The sequence below is a fragment of the Aquarana catesbeiana genome, linkage group LG03 (genome assembly GCF_042186555.1).
Source record: "Aquarana catesbeiana isolate 2022-GZ linkage group LG03, ASM4218655v1, whole genome shotgun sequence".
Lineage (NCBI taxonomy): Eukaryota > Metazoa > Chordata > Amphibia > Anura > Ranidae > Aquarana > Aquarana catesbeiana.
In genome coordinates, this window is record NC_133326.1 from 271,820,898 (window position 1) to 271,838,939 (window position 18,042).

The 18,042-nt window shown below is 43.6% G+C and overlaps 1 protein-coding gene across 5 annotated transcripts in view; it reads right to left on the reverse strand.

Annotated features, from left to right (window-relative positions):
* Window positions 1–18,042, reverse strand: part of CPM (carboxypeptidase M) — a 136,509-nt gene that overhangs the window by 11,398 nt on the left and 107,069 nt on the right. For all 5 annotated transcript variants that reach the window (XM_073620066.1, XM_073620067.1, XM_073620068.1 and 2 more), the window contains 2 exons: window positions 12,024–12,208; window positions 4,988–5,128 (listed from right to left, as the gene is read on the reverse strand). In XM_073620066.1, coding sequence (XP_073476167.1) covers window positions 4,988–5,128; window positions 12,024–12,208 — 326 coding nt within the window. The remainder of the gene's footprint in view (window positions 1–4,987; window positions 5,129–12,023; window positions 12,209–18,042) is intronic.

An 18,042-nucleotide genomic window follows, 5' to 3' on the forward strand; every position in this document is an offset into this window, starting at 1 on the left:
ACACACACAGTATCTCACAAAAGTGAGTACACCCCTCACATTTTTGTAAATATTTTATTCTATCTTTTCATGTGACAACACTGAAGAAATGACACTTTGCTACAATGTAAAGTAGTGAGTGTACAGCTTGTATAACAGTGTAAATTTGCTGTCCCCTCAAAATAACTCAACACACAGCCATTAATGTCTAAACCGCTGGCAACAAAAGTGAGTACACCCCTAAGTGAAAATATCCAAATTGGGACCAATCAGCCATTTTCCCTCCCCGGTGTCATGTGACTCATTAGTGTTACAAGGTCTCATGTGTGAATGGAGAGCAGGTGTGGTACATTTGGTATCATCGCTCTCACTCTCTCATACTGGTCACTAGAAGTTCAACATGGCAAAGAACTCTCTCAGGATCTAAAAAAAATACCGTAATTGTTGCTCTACATAAAGATGGCCTAGGCTATAAGAAGATTGCCAAGATCTTGAAACTGTGCTGCAGCATGGTGGCCAAGACCATACAGTGGTTTAACAGGATAGGTTCCACTCAGAACAGGCCTCGCCATTGTTGACCAAAGAAGTTGCGTGCACGTGCTCAGCATCATATCCAGGGGTTGTCTTTGGGAAATAGATGTATGAGTGCTGCCAGCTTTGCTGCAGAGGTTGAAGGGGTGGGGGGGTCAGCCAGCCAGTGCTCAGACCATACGCCGCACACTACATCAAATTGATCTGCATGGCTATTGTCCAGTGGCGGTTGGTGCTCAAAATTTTTTGGGGGGCGCAAACAAACTGAAAAATTCTGGAAAAAACATCAATTGCAGCCTCGCTGTGCCCATCAAACGCAGCCACTGTGCCCATCAAACGCAGCCACTGTGCCCATCAATTGCAGCCACTGTGCCATCAATTGCAACCAATGTGCCATCAATTGCAGCCACTGTGCCCATCAAATGCTGCCACTGTGCCCATCAAATGCTGCCACTGTGCTGTCAAATGCTGCCACTGTGCCCATAAAATGCAGCCACTGTGCCTAAACGCTGCCACTCTGCCATCAAATGCTGCCACCGTGCCCAGCGAATGCCGCTACTGTGCCATCAAACGATGCTACTGTACCCATCGGCGAGTGGTGTCCTCCATGCGTCTCCTCCCGTCCTCTCCTCCTGATAGGCGTCCAATAGTGGCACCTGTCATTTCAGCCAATCAGGTGACGGGTAACAGACCCGAGCATCTCATTAGTGAAGACGCAGTTCAGTGTTAGGAAAGTTAATATTCATTGGCTTTTCTAACACACCTGGGTGGACTCCGGGCGCCAAGCATGGCACTCGCAGTTCACCTATTTTGAAGCCTATTAGAACCTATGGCTCTAATCAGGTGCTTCAAAAACACCCACTGGCGCTGTAATTCAGGCGCCTGGTGCCCGAAAAGGAGCCAGGCACCTCAATAGGGGGTGGCAGTGGCGGCCATGGATAGATTCATGCTATGCATGAATCTATTCATTGGTCATAGAGGGGGTGGCTGGAGAGAGGGGGCGGCGCCCATGCGCCCTTATGGATGCACCACCACTGCTGTTGTCCCAAAAGGAAGCCTCTTCTAAAGATGATGCACAAGAAAGCCTGCAAAAAGTTTGCTGAAGACAAGCAGACTAAGGACATGGGTTACTGGAACCATGTACTGTGGTCTGATGAGACCAAGATAAACTTTTTTGGTTCAGATGGTGTCAAGCGTGTGTGGCGGCAACCAGGTGAGGAGAGAAAGATAAGTGTGTCCTGCCTACGGTCAAGCATGGTGGTGGGAGTGTCATGGTCTAGGGCTGCATGAGTGCTGCTGGCACTGGGGAGCTACAGGTCATTGAGGGAACCATGAATGCCAACATGTACTGTGACATACTGAAGTAGAGCATGATCCCCTCCCTTCGGAGACTGGGCCGCAGGGCAGTATTCCAACATAACGACCCCAAACACACCTCCAAGACGACCACTGCCTTGCTAAAGAAGATGAGGGTCAAGGTGATAGACTGGTCAAGCACTGTTGAGCATTTGTGGGGCATCCTCAAACAGAAGGTGGAGGAGCGCAAGGTCTGTAACATCCACCAGCTTCGTGATGTCATCATGGAGGAGTAGAAGAGGACTCCAGTGGCAACCTGTGAAGCTCTGGTGAACTCCATGCCCAAAAGGGTTAAGGCAGTGCTAGAAAATAACAGTGGCCACACAAAATATTGACACTTTGGGCCCAGTTTGGACATTTTCACTTAGGGGTGTACTCACTTTTGTTGCCAGTGGTTTAGACATTAATGGCTCACTCACTACTTTACATTGTAGCAAAGTGCATTTCTTCAGTGAAAAGATATAATAAAATATTTACAAAAATGTGAGGGGTGTACTTACTTTTGTGAGATACTATATATGATGCAAAAGGATATTTTGGGTTAAAAGGGAAAGCACAGCTTTTAGGAATAAACTGTAACTAAAAATACTGGAAGGACATTTTTCAAGTTTCTCATACTAAACAAGTAATGCCGCGTACACACAGGCGGACTTTTTGACCGGACTGGTCCGACGGACTTTTGAAAGAACTGACTTGCCTACACACGATCACACCAAAGTCTGACGGATTCGTACGTGGTGACGTACGGCCAGACTAAAGTAAGGAAGTTGATAGCCAGTAGCCAATAGCTGCCCTAGCGTGGGTTTTCGTCCGTCGGACTAGCATACAGACGAGCGGATTTTTCGACCGGACTCGAGTCCATCGGAAAGATTTGAAGCATGTTTCAAATCTAAAGTCCGTCAGATTTTTGACCGAAAAAGTCTGCTGCAGGTCCAATGAAGCCCACGCACAGTCGGATTGTCCGCATCGAAAAGTCCGCTCGTGTGTACACGGCATAACAGGTCTATCATTAACATTGTTGTCAGCAGGATTTAAAGATGTAAGGTGATGTACGGTATATATAACGGGCCTGGAGTCTAAATGTGACTAATTTCTTTGCCTCTGGACTAGAAACCTGACATTGGTGGGGATGCATTTAAGTGAGTTCTAAAGACTTTACACAGCCCTAATGTTAAAGTGGAGTTCCACCCAAAAGTGGAACTTCTGCTCATTTGTCTCTTTCCCCCGTCCGGTGCCACATTTGGCACCTTTCGGGGGGGGGGGGGGGGGGGGGGGGCAGATACCTGTGTTTGACAGGTATCCTGTCCCCACTTCGGGGAGTCCAGGCTGCGGTGCATTACGTCACAGCTTTGCTCCCTCCGCCGCAGGGCCAGGAGAGCACAGCACTGCCTCGTGCATGTGCAGTACGGTTCCCAGCATGAAGCTGTAATGCTACACTGCCAGGTACCCTTACCCGCAATGGCGGTGGCAGCATCCGACAGCTGAGGAAACATCAGCTGCGGTGCCAACATCACTGGACTCCAGGACAGGTAAGTATCCTATTATTAAAATTCATCAGCTGCAGCACGTGTAGCTTTCAATTTTTGCAGGGGTGGGCGGACCTCCGCTTTAAGGATCTGCACCTGGCCTGTGACTCAGAAGAGCCTCCTTTTAGCTTGTGTACACAGGTAAATGCAGCAAGGTGCATTCTGCTGCTGCTGCTGTGCATGCAGCTTGTGTTTAAAGTGATTGTAAAGTCGCATTTTTTTTCCTTCTCTTCTCGGGTCCTGTTCTGTGATCCTGGCCCCTCTCTCTCCTGTTCAGTGTCCCCACACCAAGCAGCTTGCTATGGGGGCACCCGAGCTGAGTCACAGCTCTCTGTATCCATTCAGACATGGGTCCTGGCCCTGCCCCCTCTCTCCCCTGATTGGATTGCTGCCTTTTATTGACAGCAGTGGCAGCCAATGGTGCCGCTGCTCTGTCTCAGCCAATCAGGAGGGAGAATCTCAGATGGCTGAGACACTTGTGGACAGAGGGGGACCTAAGGTAAGTGTTAGAGGGCTGGGGGGGCTGCTGCACACAGAATTTCTTTTATCTTGATGCATAGAATGCATTAAAAATGTTGTTTGGGTACAGCTTTGCATGACTGCGCAATTGTCTTTCAAATTGTGACAGTGCTGAAAGCTGAAAATTGGCCTGGGCAGGAAGGGGGGGGGGGGGGGTGTGAAACATTGAATGGGTTAATGTTATTCTTTTTTTTTTTGTTGTTGTTGTTTTTCCCCTCAGTGTGTCACAATGCAGCAAAATAGGAATGAATCGTTCCGAAAGTAAAACACATGTTCACTTTTGATACGTTCTATACAAATCGCACTAATGTGCCATCCACTTAATCGGCAGGCGTTAATTATATTTTGGGGTAAATATATGGGGGTGGCACTGTCCATAAACATTGTGTTTTGCGAAAAATTATTATTTTTTTATTTTGTATGATTCCCATTAAAAAGCAAGAAGATAAAAATATATATATATCCAAATTTGCTAGCAAATTAACTTCTATCAGTCCTGAAAAAAACAATTTGTAATGCTTTAGGTTGGATCTAAAAATCTAAAACACTTTATATTCTGTATGGAACTGAGACATTGTAAAAATGGAAAAAAACACTCTGGAGCTCAAGGAGATTTAGGCCTCTTGCACACGATACTCCTGTTTAAGCATCTATTTTTTCAGTAGTTTTTTTTTAATGTATTTGCGCGTATTTTCGCACACATGCGCGCAAACTTATTCTCGCGTTCACAATATGTTAATGGAATTTACTGACCAAAAATGCTGACTTTTCTTTTCTTTTTTTTTTACTGAAGAATACATGCCGCTTGTTTACGTGCCTGTGTGCATAGGCACATTACAATATTAATGGGCTGTATTTTAGCTCAGTAAAAAAAAAAAAAGCTATACTGAGCCTTTTCAAGCTGCAGTGTGCAGGAGGCCTTAGAAGGAAAAAGACTCAGGGACTCAAGTGGTTAAAAATGTTTTCTTTTGTGCTAATCAAAATAAATAAAGTGGCAAATTATAGCTCAGGGAAAAAAAATAATTAATTAAAAAAAAACAAAAAGCAAAGAACATAAAGGCTTTTAAAGAACCTACCTCTCACAGGATACCATGCGTTGCCATTGGTGATGCCACCCGGAAATGCTGATGAATCACACATATTGTTTGTGGACATTGTGGCGTGATTGTTGGCATATGTTTGAGCGAGATACTTAAAAAAATCATTATCCGGAGATTCTGTAAAATTAGAATATTGCAGTGAACAAATATTTAGCAATCAATGAAATATGCATATCACAAAGCTTGTGTGGGTTTCTTATGGGTACGCTGGTTTCCTCCCACACTCCAGAGAAATGCTGGTAGGTTTCCTGGCTCCTGTCTAATTAGTTGGTGCTATACAAGTGCCAATAATAACTAAAAATATCACCCTGACCAGCTGTACTAACTTTATTGTATTAAATAGAGAAATCTATAGACTAACCACTAGAGGGAGCTCTGTACTTCTCTTCATGGGACCATGCAGATCCTGTGCTGCTAATCCAGACTCTGGCATAACAATGGCTGGATCAGAAGGCATTACCTGTCTGCCTGACACTGACATGGGCAGGCAAGCAGCAGGAGAATATCATGAGAGGGTAGCCTGGAGAAAAGTGTTTTTCAGACTGTAAGCCAGGAAGTGTGCGCTAGTGCTTGGATGAAATGCAGGGGTATCATAAGAAACAAGGGGTTAGACGCAGGGGTCTCAAACTGGCGGCCCTCCAGCTGTTGCGTAACTACAAGTCCCATGAGGCATTGCAAGGCTGACAGTTACAAGCATGACTCCCACAGGCAGAGGCATTAGGGGACTTGAAGTTTCGCAGGATCCAAGACACTTGAGACCAAAATCAGTACAGTGGGTGGGATTGGGAATGGCCACAGATTCAGATTGTGGGCAGGATGGTGTTCCCGAACCACAAGATTACCAGCAAAAATTTTATTGGAAGGTGGCACTGTACATGTCGAGAACAGCACGATGAAAAGCAGAAGTACCAGGCATATAGACTGTGCATGTTCTTTAGCAGGCTATGCTTCAAAACACCATATTTCTAGCAAGTTTCCCAATAAATGTAAATAGTATTTTTAGTACTGTTTTCTTTTTTTTTTTTTAATGTATTTATTTTTAATTGTTGAACTAGATGGACTTGTGTCTTTTTTCAACCTATGTACTGTGTAAGCTGCAGCTTCTTGTTTTGCCTTGAAGAGAACATACACCTCCACATCCCTTCAACCTAGGACAGACCAAATTCTCAGTATCCTCAGGAACAGCCCACTGCATGTTGGTTTAATTGTAGTTGAGCTGAATATGTTCAACCAATGTGCCAGTGACGTATGCAGGTGGCTGTCCCTGAGGCTGGGAATGTTTGCATTAAGCCTACTCAGACAATGCAGCTCTAAATTAGGGTCATTAGGGCCCTTCAGCAGGGGATCCATGAGCAAATCCCCTGTTGAATTGGAGCAAAGTGGGATGCATGGATTCCACTTTTGTGACATACGTGCCCATTCAGTTTTTTCTCTGCGTTCTGACAGCTGACTATGGTGGAACTGTGTTGGATCTATGGGCTGCTGGATATAAACTGACTTGTGCTTGTTCACATCAGGCTATCTCTGACTGGTCAAATTTAGATCAAGAAAAACAGAAAAGGCTTTTTTAATTTTTTTTTAGACCTGGATAGATTTGGAAGTAGGCAGATATAAACAGACACAAGTCAGTTTATTCACTTGCCAACCAACAAATAGATTTACTGCTACAGGGCGGCCGTTCTGTGCAGAATTATATATATATATATATATATATATATATTCCTGCACTACCACATCGGGGATGCACCACTTCTGCTGTGATTAGTCACAGCAGAAGCCGATCAGCGGGTGCCGACAAATAGATGACCGCTGGCACCCACTGATCATTGAGGAAAGACACAGGACGGAGCTCTGCATATGTAAACAATGCAGAGCTCCATCCTGTCAGCAGGGATGTGGTGGATTTTGTTTCCCAGCAAAGCAGGGAGTAAAATCCAGCACATCCCTTAATAAAAGCACCACACTGTGTACACCTAAACACTTGTTAGGCACACATTTTACTTTTTGATCACCTTAGATGTTTAACCCCTTCCCAGCACTGATCACTGTATTAGTGTCACTGGTTCCCACAAAGTGTCAAAAGTGTCAGTTAAGGTCAGACTGTCCACGCTATAAGTTGCTGATCGCCACCATTACTAGTATAAAAATAAATAAATACAAATTCCAGTATATATACCATAGTTGTAGATGCTTTAACTTTTGCACAAACCAACCAATATACGATTATTGGGATTTTTTTTTTACCAAAAATATGTAGCAGAATACATGTTGGCCTAAATTTATGAAGACTATTTGATTTTTTTTATTGGATATGTTTTATAGCAGAAAGTAAAAGAAATATATATATATTTTTAAATTGTCTGTCTTTTTTTTTGGTTTATAGTGCAAAAAAGAAAAAACCAGCGGTGATCAAATACCACCAAAAGAAAGCTCTATTTGTTGGGGAAAAAATGACATAAATTGAATTTATGTACAGTGTTCCATGACCGTGCAATTGTCAGTTAAATGGCAAAAAATGGCCCGATCATGAAGGGGGTAAATCTTCGAGAGGTCAAGTGGTTAATCTGCCTGCCCATAGACCTGTGTGGAGTTCTGATCAGGTCCATCTGAAAAGCTGGCAGGTGGACCTGATTAAAAAGCCTGTGTGAAACAACCAACTACATACTGCACTAAAAGTAGTGTATATTGCAGGTATTCTTCTCTGTAGCACTTATGTTGGCCAAAATTTCAATCCATGTGTGGTCATCCCTGTTGAAGGGACATGCTAGAAAACCTTTCTGGATCAACGGCTACAGCCAAATAGCTGCTGACCAGTATATTCTGACAGCAGTGGGTCCTGATGTAAGACTATACATACCTATTCATGTGAATGCCGGTATCGCAGCGATTCCCCCACCCGCAGTAAAAATGGGAATTAATGGCACCCCCATGCATGTATAATTGTGGGTGCAAAGGGTGCATGCACCTTTTTCTGCAGGAGACGCAGGCACAGCAGCCAATTCAAACGTGGGCCGCAAGTACGCAGAGATGTGAACCTTGGATCAGAATATGTCCTGAAGGAGGGGGGGGGGCTCCTCTATCCACCTTAACCACTTGCCGACCGGCTCACGCCAATATATGTCGGCAAAGTGGCATGTTCCTGCAAAAAGACGTATGGGTAGGTTGCCCCCTTTAAGAGCCACCGCTGCACGGCGGGGGATCCAATGCTCGTGGCCGGCGAGCGCGATCGCCACCGGCCACCTGCAATTGCGGGCATGGGAGCCAGAATGGAGGTTTATGTGTGTAAACATAAACACACAAATCCCTGTTCTTTCAGGGGAGAGGAGACAGATTGTTTGTTCCTAGTAAGAAGGAACAGCCATATGTCTCCTCCCCCCAGTCAGTCCCATCCCCCCACAGTAAGAAACACATTTAACACCTTGATCTCCCCCTACTGTTAACCCCTTTCTTACCAGTGACATTTACACAGTAATCAGTGCATTTTTATAGCATTGTTCGCTATATAAATATCAATGGTCCCAAAAATGTGTCAAAAGTGTCCGATCTACCTGCCACAAAGTCACAGTCCCGCTAAATATCGCAGATCACCGCCATTACTAGTAAAAAAAAAAAAAAATTCTATAAATCTTTCCCATAGTTTGTAGACACTATAACTTTTGCGTAAACCAATCAATATACGCTTATTGCGATTTTTTTTTACCAAAAGTATGTAGAAGAATATATATTGGCCAAAACTGATGAAGAAATTTGATTTTTAAATACATTTTTGGGGATATTTATTATAGCAAAAAGTAAAATATATTATTTTTTTTTAAATATGTCGCTCTTTTTTTGTTCATAGCTGCAAAAAACAAACAAACAAACACAAAGGTGATCAAATACCACTAAAAGAAAGCTCTATTTGTGGGGATTTTTTTTTTTTTTTTTTTTAATATTTAAAGAAGATCTAATTCTACCTCCTGCCACATGCTTTTCTTCCTTCTGCTGTAACAATTGTTAGGACAGGGTGTACAGGAGGAACCACAGCAGGTGGCGAGGCAGGTACTTGACACAACCAGAAGTGTCAGATTTCTACAGCAGGTTTTGCAAAGGATTTGCAAAGCGGCAGAGTTTGAAGACACAGGCAGCCACAAGGGCATGTATATAGCATCCTCTTTTACAGTAAGCACCTGGTTTACTTTGGACCCTGTAGTGACAGGGTCACTTTAATCGTAAATATGCAGCTTTTATTTAAAGCGGTGTTCTGCCAAAAAAAAATAAATTAATTAAAAGCCAGCAGCTACAGATGTAGATGCAGATGTAGCACTGAGATGTTTAGTAGCACGGTATTTTATGAGAATAAAACCATGGCATTTTATATAATACACAGTACCTTAGCAAGCTAACTATCATCCAGCTAGGGATTGGATCTACTTTAAAGGTAATGGTTTTAAGGTGTGCTTATCCTTTAACTACTGCAACCCCCACCTGCAGCCTCTTCTGGACTTCTCACAGGTCCCAGAAGGTTGCGGGACCATTGACAGGATGCAGAGCGGCTTGCTCATGCACAGTGGGATGCTGGCTGTGAAGCCACAAGCAGTCACAGCCGGTTTCCCAAAGTTAACACAGCTGCGACAGGGACCCAAAGACTGGTGAAGAACCGGCTGGATCCTTTTATTAAAAGTCAGCAGCTACAGTATTTTTTAGATGCTGACTTAATTTTTTTTTTTTTGTAATGATCAAAGATCCTCTTTAAAGTGGTTCTAAAGGCAGAAGTTTTTTTTATCTTAATGCATTCTATGCATTGAGATAAAAAAAAAAAAACAGCCCCTCTAATACTTACCTGAGCCTCATCTAGATCCAGCGATGTTACACGAGAGACTCAGCTGCCTGGGACTCTCCCTCCTGATTGGCTGAGAATAGCAGTGGGCGCCATTGGCTCCTGCTGCTGTCAAAGTCAGTGAGCCAATGAGGAAAGAGAGGGGGCGGGTCTGAGCCACAGCTCTGTGTGTGAATGGACACACAGAGCAGCGGATCAGCTTGGATGTACCCATAGTAGAGCTGCACGATTAATCGTTAAGAATCGAGATCGCAATTTTCCCCCCTAGCAATCTTAACAAAGCATTTTCCCGATTCTATTCTCTGCTCAAGCCGGCAGCTGTCAAAAATACAAACAAAAAAAAAACGGGCAGTCTGTCAAGTATCACAACATTCCTCAGCCCTGAGCTAACTATAAACATTGTAAGTTTTGTTCTTTAGATCAAAGGAATGAACTTCAGTCTGTAAATGAGAGAAATGTAACCACCTAAAGACTAAACCTTTTTCTGACACTTGTCAGTTTCAAGTTAAAATCATAATTTTTTTGCTAGAAAATTACTTAGAACCCCCAAACATTATATATATATTTTTTAGCAGAGACCCTAGAGAATAAAATGGCAGTTGTTGCAATATTTTATGTCACACGGTATTTGTGCAGCGGTCTTTCAAATGCAATTTTTGTGGAAAAAAATGCACTTTAACCACTTAAGGACTGGAAGGATTTGCCCCCTTAATGACCAGGCCATTTTTTGCGATACGGCACTGCGTCGCATTAACTTACAATTGCGCGGTTGTGCGACATTGTACCCAGACAAAATATATGTCCTTTTTTTCCCACAAATAGAGCTTCTTTTAGTGGTATTTGATCACCTCTGTGGTTTTTATTCTTTGCGCTATAAACAAAAAAAGAACGACAATTTAAAAAAAAAAACAATATTTTTTACTTTTTGCTATAATAAATATCCCCCCCAAAAAATTAAAAAAAAATTAATTTCTTCATCAGTTTAGGCCAATATGTATTCTACTACATATTTTTGTAAAAAAAACCCAAAAAACAGCGTATTGTGATTGGTTTGCGCAAAAGTTATAGCGTCTACAAAATATTTTGATGTCACTGGCAGGGTAGGGGTTAACCCTAGGGGAGGATCAAGGGGTTAAGTGTTCCCTAGGGAGGTGTTTCCAACAGTGGGGTGTTGGGACTGACTGGAGGAGGAGAGATATCGCTGTTCCTAATCACTAGGAACAGCAGATCTCCCTTTCCTCCCCTGTCAGAACAGGGAACTGTTTGTTTACATTGACAGATCCCCGTTCTGCCTCTCTGTGGAGCGATCGCGGGTGGCCAGCAGACATCGCGGCCGTCAGGCCCCACGCATCGGCTCCAGCATCTCGCTGGGGGCGTGCGCGCCTCCAATAGCTCTTAAAGCAGCCGGCGTACGACGACAGTTCGCGCAGCCGTGCCAACCTGTCACAGTACAACTGCAGAGGCTGGTCGGCAAGTTGTTAATGAATTAAAAAAAAAAAAAAAAAAAAACTAAACAGTTAGGTTAGCCCAATTTTTGTATAATATGAAAGATGATGTTATGCCGCGAGAATCGTGATCTTTATTCTAAGCAAAAATAGTGATTCTGATTTTGGCCAGAATCGTGCAGCTCTACCCATAGCAAGCTGCTTGCTGTGGGGGCACTCGGCAGGAGGGAGGGAGGGGCCAGGAGAGCCAGCGAGGGACCTGAGAAGAGGAGGATCTGGGCTGCTCTGTGCAAAACCATTACACAGAGCAGGTAAGTATAACATGCTTGTTATTTTTAAAGAAAAAAAAAAAAAACAAGTACATGTGCGGAATATATTTTTCCAGGACCTCTAAAAATACTTTCATGTGTAAATATTTCAATATTTTTATTTGAATATATTTGACCCTGGAGGTGACAGTATGACTGTATATTCCAACAAAAATACTATTCCTATTTTGGGCATTCTGTCTTTTAATGCCATTATATTAAGGGTGAAAGTGGGAAAAATGATATATTTGGTTATAAATATAATGCTGTTACATTCTGTTTGTTATTTCTGAAAAAAAAAGTGTTTTTTTTTTTTTTTTTTTAGTCTATTGCGAACTTTTCCAAAAGACAGTCTAGCTTCAATGCTGAGAGACTCTGTATTGGAGTTGTTTCATGTTTGATATAAAGTTACAGAGAGAATATATTTAACAGAATCTTACTATTAGCAGAGTTATCATATGGATAGCTAGCCACCAAGGCACCACCATGAAAATTAGCAGACAGCACAAAAGTCTCCTGCGTGAGCCAGTTCATGACAGCTTGGGTTTCTGGTTGGATTGGATCAGGGTTTGTCTCAAAGTAATCAGGAAAGTTTCTGTTCAGGTCATAGCCATTTGCATTGTACCTAAAAAAAAAAAAAAAAAAAAAGACACAACTGTTAACTCATAAAGAAAAATACTGTAAAGTCAATCAACTTTATCCTTTGCTAGTATCTTATAAGATATTTAAACCCAAGAACAAAAATGTAATATATTGCAGATAATCAGTCCTTAGATGTGCTGAATGCATTCTTTTTCTTTTTTTAGAATAGCAATGTTTTCTGTAAGTACAGAAAAATACCTCTTTTATTTATTTCTCGCTGTGCACTAAACTGAATTATCAAAAATCTTATCAGGCACCCCAGATAACTTCAATGAACTACAAAGCAACCCCTCTGTGGTATACAGATAAAAAAGGAGGAGATTTTGTTGTCTAAAATAAAAGAGCAGCCCAGGGTAACACCGCTGTTCCTCCATAATTACACTGGAGCAAGTGGATGTTGCCCCTTTATGACAGGTAGCATGTTACTGTCAGGATCACTATGTAAAAAGTAAAGGAAAGAAGCTTGAAAAAAGGAAACAGATGCAGCCATCATATCCATAGACTGATAAACTGCAATATATTACACTTTGTTTTTGTGATTTAGATACCCTTTAAAAGCCAGATTCACACTGCTTTGTGTTAACCCCTTCACATCATGCCCCATTGCAAGCAAAACCACACTGGCCACTTTTCAGGAATGCAACACAAGGTAGTGCTTTACAAATGAATGGTACATCACATCATTTACAATGTTACTATAGTGTGAACTGGCTCTAATAAATAGGCCAGTTTCAAAGAAGTATATTTACAGAACACACAGAGATGTGCTGCTATGCTCATTTATTTCTCCCTGAAAACCAGCCAGCTGCCTAAATAGGTATTTTAGTGGTGCATGTTTGTTGTAAGATACATACAGTATACAGTTGTGCTCAAAAGTGTGCATACCCTGGCAGAAATTGTGAAATTTTGGCATTAATATTTAAAAAATGACTGATCACGCCAAAAACTGTCTAATTTAACCGCTTCCGGACCAGCCGCCGCAGTTTCACTGTGGCAGGTTGGCTCCCCTGCACGAAACCACGTAACTATACGTTGGCTCGCGGGGTCCAAATAGCAGGCGCGCACCCGCTGCACAGCGGGGGTGCCAATGCTCGTGGCCGACGGACGCGATGATCGACGGCCACAAGCGATCCTGAGCAGGAGCAGACAGAACAGGGATGAGTGTGTGTAAACACACACTTCCCTGTTCTGACAGGAGTGACAGATGGTGTGTTTCTATTAGCTAGGAACCACAATCTGTCACTTCCTGTAGTTAGTCCCTCCCCCTTCAGTTAGAATCACCTCCCAGGGAACACGGGGATTCCCTGGGAGGGTTCCTAGCTTAACCCCTTCACCGCCCCCTAGTGTTAACCCCTTCAACTGCCAGTGACATTTTTACAGTAATCAATGCATTTTTAATTGCACTGGTCGCTGTATTAATGCCAAGGTTTCCAAAAATGTGTCAAAATTGTCCAATGTGTCTGCCATAATGTCGCAGTCACGATAAAAATCGCAGATTGCCACCATTACTAGTAAAAAAAAAAAAAAAATATTAAAAATGCTATAAATCTATCCCCTATTTTGTAGACTATAACTTTTGCGCAAACCAATCAATATACGCTTATTGTGATTTTTTTTTTTACCAAAAATATGTAGAAGAATACATATCAGCCTAAACTGAGGAAAAAAATATTTTTTTATATATTTTTGGAGGATATTTATTATAGCAAAAAGTAAAAAATAATGCGTTTTTTTCAAAATTGACGCTCTTTTTTTGCTTATAGCGCAAAAAATCAAAACCGCAGAGGTAATCAAATACCACCAAAAGAAAGCTCTATTTGTGGGAAAAAAAGGACGTCAATTTTGTTTGGGTACAACGTCGCACGACCGCGCAATTGTCAGTTAAAGCGACGCAGTGCCAAATCGCAAAAAGTGCTCTGGTCAGGAAGGGGGTAAATTCTTCCGGGGCTTAAGTGGTTAAGGATAGCAATCACATGGAAGCCATTTATTATCACATAGTTTTTTGGATCCTTTTTAAATCATAATGATTACAGAAATCACCCAAATGGCCCCGATAAAAAGTTTACATACCCTGGAATGTTTGGCCTTGGTACAGACACAGAAGGTGGCACACACAGGTTAAAATGGCAATTAAAGGTTAATTTCCCACATTTGTGGCTTTTTAAAACACAATTAGTGTCTGTGTATAAATAGTCAATGAGTTTGTTAGCTCTCACATGGATGCACTAAGCAGGCTAGACACAAAGCCATGAGGAGGTAGAAAAGAACAGTCAAAAGACCTGCGTAACGAGGTAATTAAACTTTACAAAGATGGAAAAGGATATAAAAAGATATCCAAAGCCTTGAATATGCCAGTCAGTACTGTTCAATCACTTATTATTAAGAGGAAAATTAGGGGCTCTTTTGATACCAAGACAAGGTCAGGTAGACCAAAAAAGATTTCAGCCACAACTGCCACGGGAACAGGGCCGGATTAACATAGGGGCTGGTGGAGCTGCAGCTCCAGGCCCCTCCCTCAATATAGGCCCATGGCAGTGGCTTGTCAACTCCTGTGTGCCTTCCTGAAGGAAGAGGAACCCTCTGTGCACACATGGAGGAGACAAGTCAGTGCAGCCGAGTCCTGTCTCTGTGGATGTCTGACTCCTATCACAGGATCTGTTCACTCACACAGATCCTCAGTGTCTGGGGGAGGGGCGCTGATGTCCTAACCAGCAGAAGCCCGGGAGGAAGGACATCTCCCATGCTGTTATGATAAGGTCAGTACATTTGTTAGGGAGGTGTTGTGTAATTATTGTGCTAGGGGACAGACTGCTGCTCCCCCCATGTAATGTGCTCTCTTGTGCCCAGTGCCCACCATGTCATGTGCATTGCAGTGCCCACTATGTAAAGTGCTGTGCCCACCATGTCCTGTCATGTGCCTTGCAGTGCCCACTATGTAAAGTTCTGTGCCCACCATGTCATGTGCCTTGCAGTGCCCCCATGTAATGTGCTGTGTCCAGTATGTCATTTGCTGTACGTTGCAGTGCCCACCATGTAATGCGCTGTGCTGAACAATGTCATGTGCTGTGCATTGCATTGCCCTTCATGTGATGTGCAGTTCCTAACATGTAATGTGCAGTTGCATTTCCCACCATGAAACGTGCTATGCCATGCAGTGCCCACCATGTAATGTGTTGTGCCCACCATGTAATGTTATGTGCCATTCAGTGCCCACCATGTAATGCGCTGTGCCCACCATGTCATGTCATGTGCCTTGCAGTGCCCCCCCATGTAATGTGCTGTGTCCAGTATGTCATTTGCTGTACATTGCAGTGCCCACCATGTAATGTGCTGTGCTGACCATGTCATGTGCTGTGCATTGCATTGCCCTTCATGTGATGTGCAGTGCCCACTATGTCATGCTGTGCCTTGCAGTGCCCACCATGTAATGTGCAGTGCCCACCATGTCATGTGCTGTGCCTTGCATTGCCCACCATGTAATGTGCAGTGCCCACCATGTCATGTGATGTGCCATCCAGTGCCAACCATGTCATGTGCAATGCCCACCATGTCATGGCTGTGCCTTGCAATGCCCGCTATGTAATTTGCAGTGTCCACCATGTCATGTGCTGTGCCATACAGTGATCCCACCATGTAATGTGCAGTGCCCACCGTGTAATGTGCAGCGCCCACCATGTCATGTGCACTTCCCACCATGTCATGTGCTATGCTGTGCCCACCCTGCCATGTGCTGTGCCCAGCATGTAGTGTGTTGTGCCCACTGTGTAATGTGCTGTGCTGTTCAACAGTGCCCACCATGTCATGTGCAGTTCCTAACATGTAATGTGCAGTTGCATTTCCCACCATGAAACGTGCTATGCCATGCAGTGCCCACCATGTAATCTGTTGTGCCCACCATGTAATGTTATGTGCCATTCAGTGCCCACCATGTAATGTGCTGTGCCCACCACGTCATGTGCTGTGCCATGCAGTGCCCACCATGTAATGCGCTGTACCCACCATGTAATGTGCTGTGTCATGCAGTGCCCACCATGTCATGTGCAGTGCCCATCATGTAAATTGCTGTGCAGTGCCCACCATGTCATGTGCTGTGTTGTGCCCACCATGTCATGTGCTGCACCATGCAGTGCCTACCATGTAATATGCTGTACTCACCATGTAATGTGCTGTACTTTGTCCACCATGGCATGTGCCGTGCAGTACCCACAATGGAATGTGGTGTGCAGGGCTCATCATGTCATGTGTGGTGTCCACCATTTAATGTGCTGTGCTCCCAATGTAATGTGCTGTGCTGTGTCATGCAGTGCCCACCTTGTCATGTGCTGTGCAGTGCCCACCATGCTATGTGCATTACCCACTATATAATGTGTTGTGCCCACCATATAATGTTCTGTGCAGTGCCCACTTGTAATGTCCAGTGCCCACCATGTAATGTGCTCAGCTGTGCCTGCCATGTCATGTGCTGTGCCCACCATATAAGGTCCTGTGCCCACTGTGTGCATGAGCTGTGCCCACCATGAAATGTGTTGTGTTGTGCAGTACCAACCATGTCATGTGCTGTGCCCACCATATAATGTACTGTGCCTACCTTGTAATGTGCTGTATTGGGCAGTGCCAACCGCGTAATGTGCTGTGCCCGCCATTAAATGTGCTATATCCATGTATCCACCATGTAATGTGTTGTGCCAACCATGTGATGTACTGTGCTATACCCCCCCTTCCCGTGTAATGTACTATGCTGTGCCCCCCACAGACTCACCCCCTCACTCCCACCCCCCTCTCTCTCTCATCCCCTCTCTTTCACCCTGTTCTCTCTCTCACCCCCTTCACCCCCTACCACCCTCTCTCTCTTTCACCCTCTCTCTATTCCCCTCTCTCTCTCTTCCCCCCCCCCTCTCTCTCACCCCCTCTCTCTCTTTAATTTAAATTTCACAAAAAATTGTTTGCGTTTTCATTTTATTTATTTTCATAAAAAGGCCCACCAACACCCTTAGCACCAGGCCCATGATGCTCTTAATCTGGGCCTGCACGGGAACTGTTTGGGATACAAAGAAAAACCCACAGGTAACCTCTTCACAGTGGCAGGGCTTCCCACTGTCCTTATGCTGCAGATGTATCCTCAAATATGTGGTCACCAAGAACCAAGGAATTTTTTAGCCTCCTTGCTTATAGATTTTCGTTTTAATAACTGAAAAAAAACAAACTATATGCAGATAACAGAATATATTTTATTTTTGGTAAGGTAGGGTTCAAACATTGGCCAGATTTTAAACATTGTGTCCCAAGCTGTGAGATTCATCCTCAATTCCTGTGTTAACTGCAGAACAGAAGTTTAGAAAATCTGTCTAACATGGACACTAACAGCAATAAAAGCACTTTGCACTTTAGACCCAGCTACATCACTAACCTAGTCTCAAAATACCAACCTAATCATTCTCTTCGTTCCACTCAAGACCACCTGCTGTCTAGCTCCCTCGTCACCTCCTCCTTTGCTCGCTTCCAGGACTTTTCCAGAGCCTCTTCAATCCTTTGCAACTCCTTACCCCAACCTGTCTGATTATCTCCTACTCTATTTGCTTTTAGACAATCTCAGAAAACCCTCCTCTTCAGAGAAGCCTATCCTACCCACATCTAACAACTGCATTTTAATTCTCTCCATCAGTTCACCCCCCACAGTTATTACCTTTTGTATCATTTGACCCATCCTTCTAGATGTAAGCGCTAATGAGCAGGGCCCTCTAATTCTTCCTGTATTGAATTGTATTGTAACTGTACTGTCTGCCATCATGTTGTAAAACGCTGCGCAAACTGTTGGTG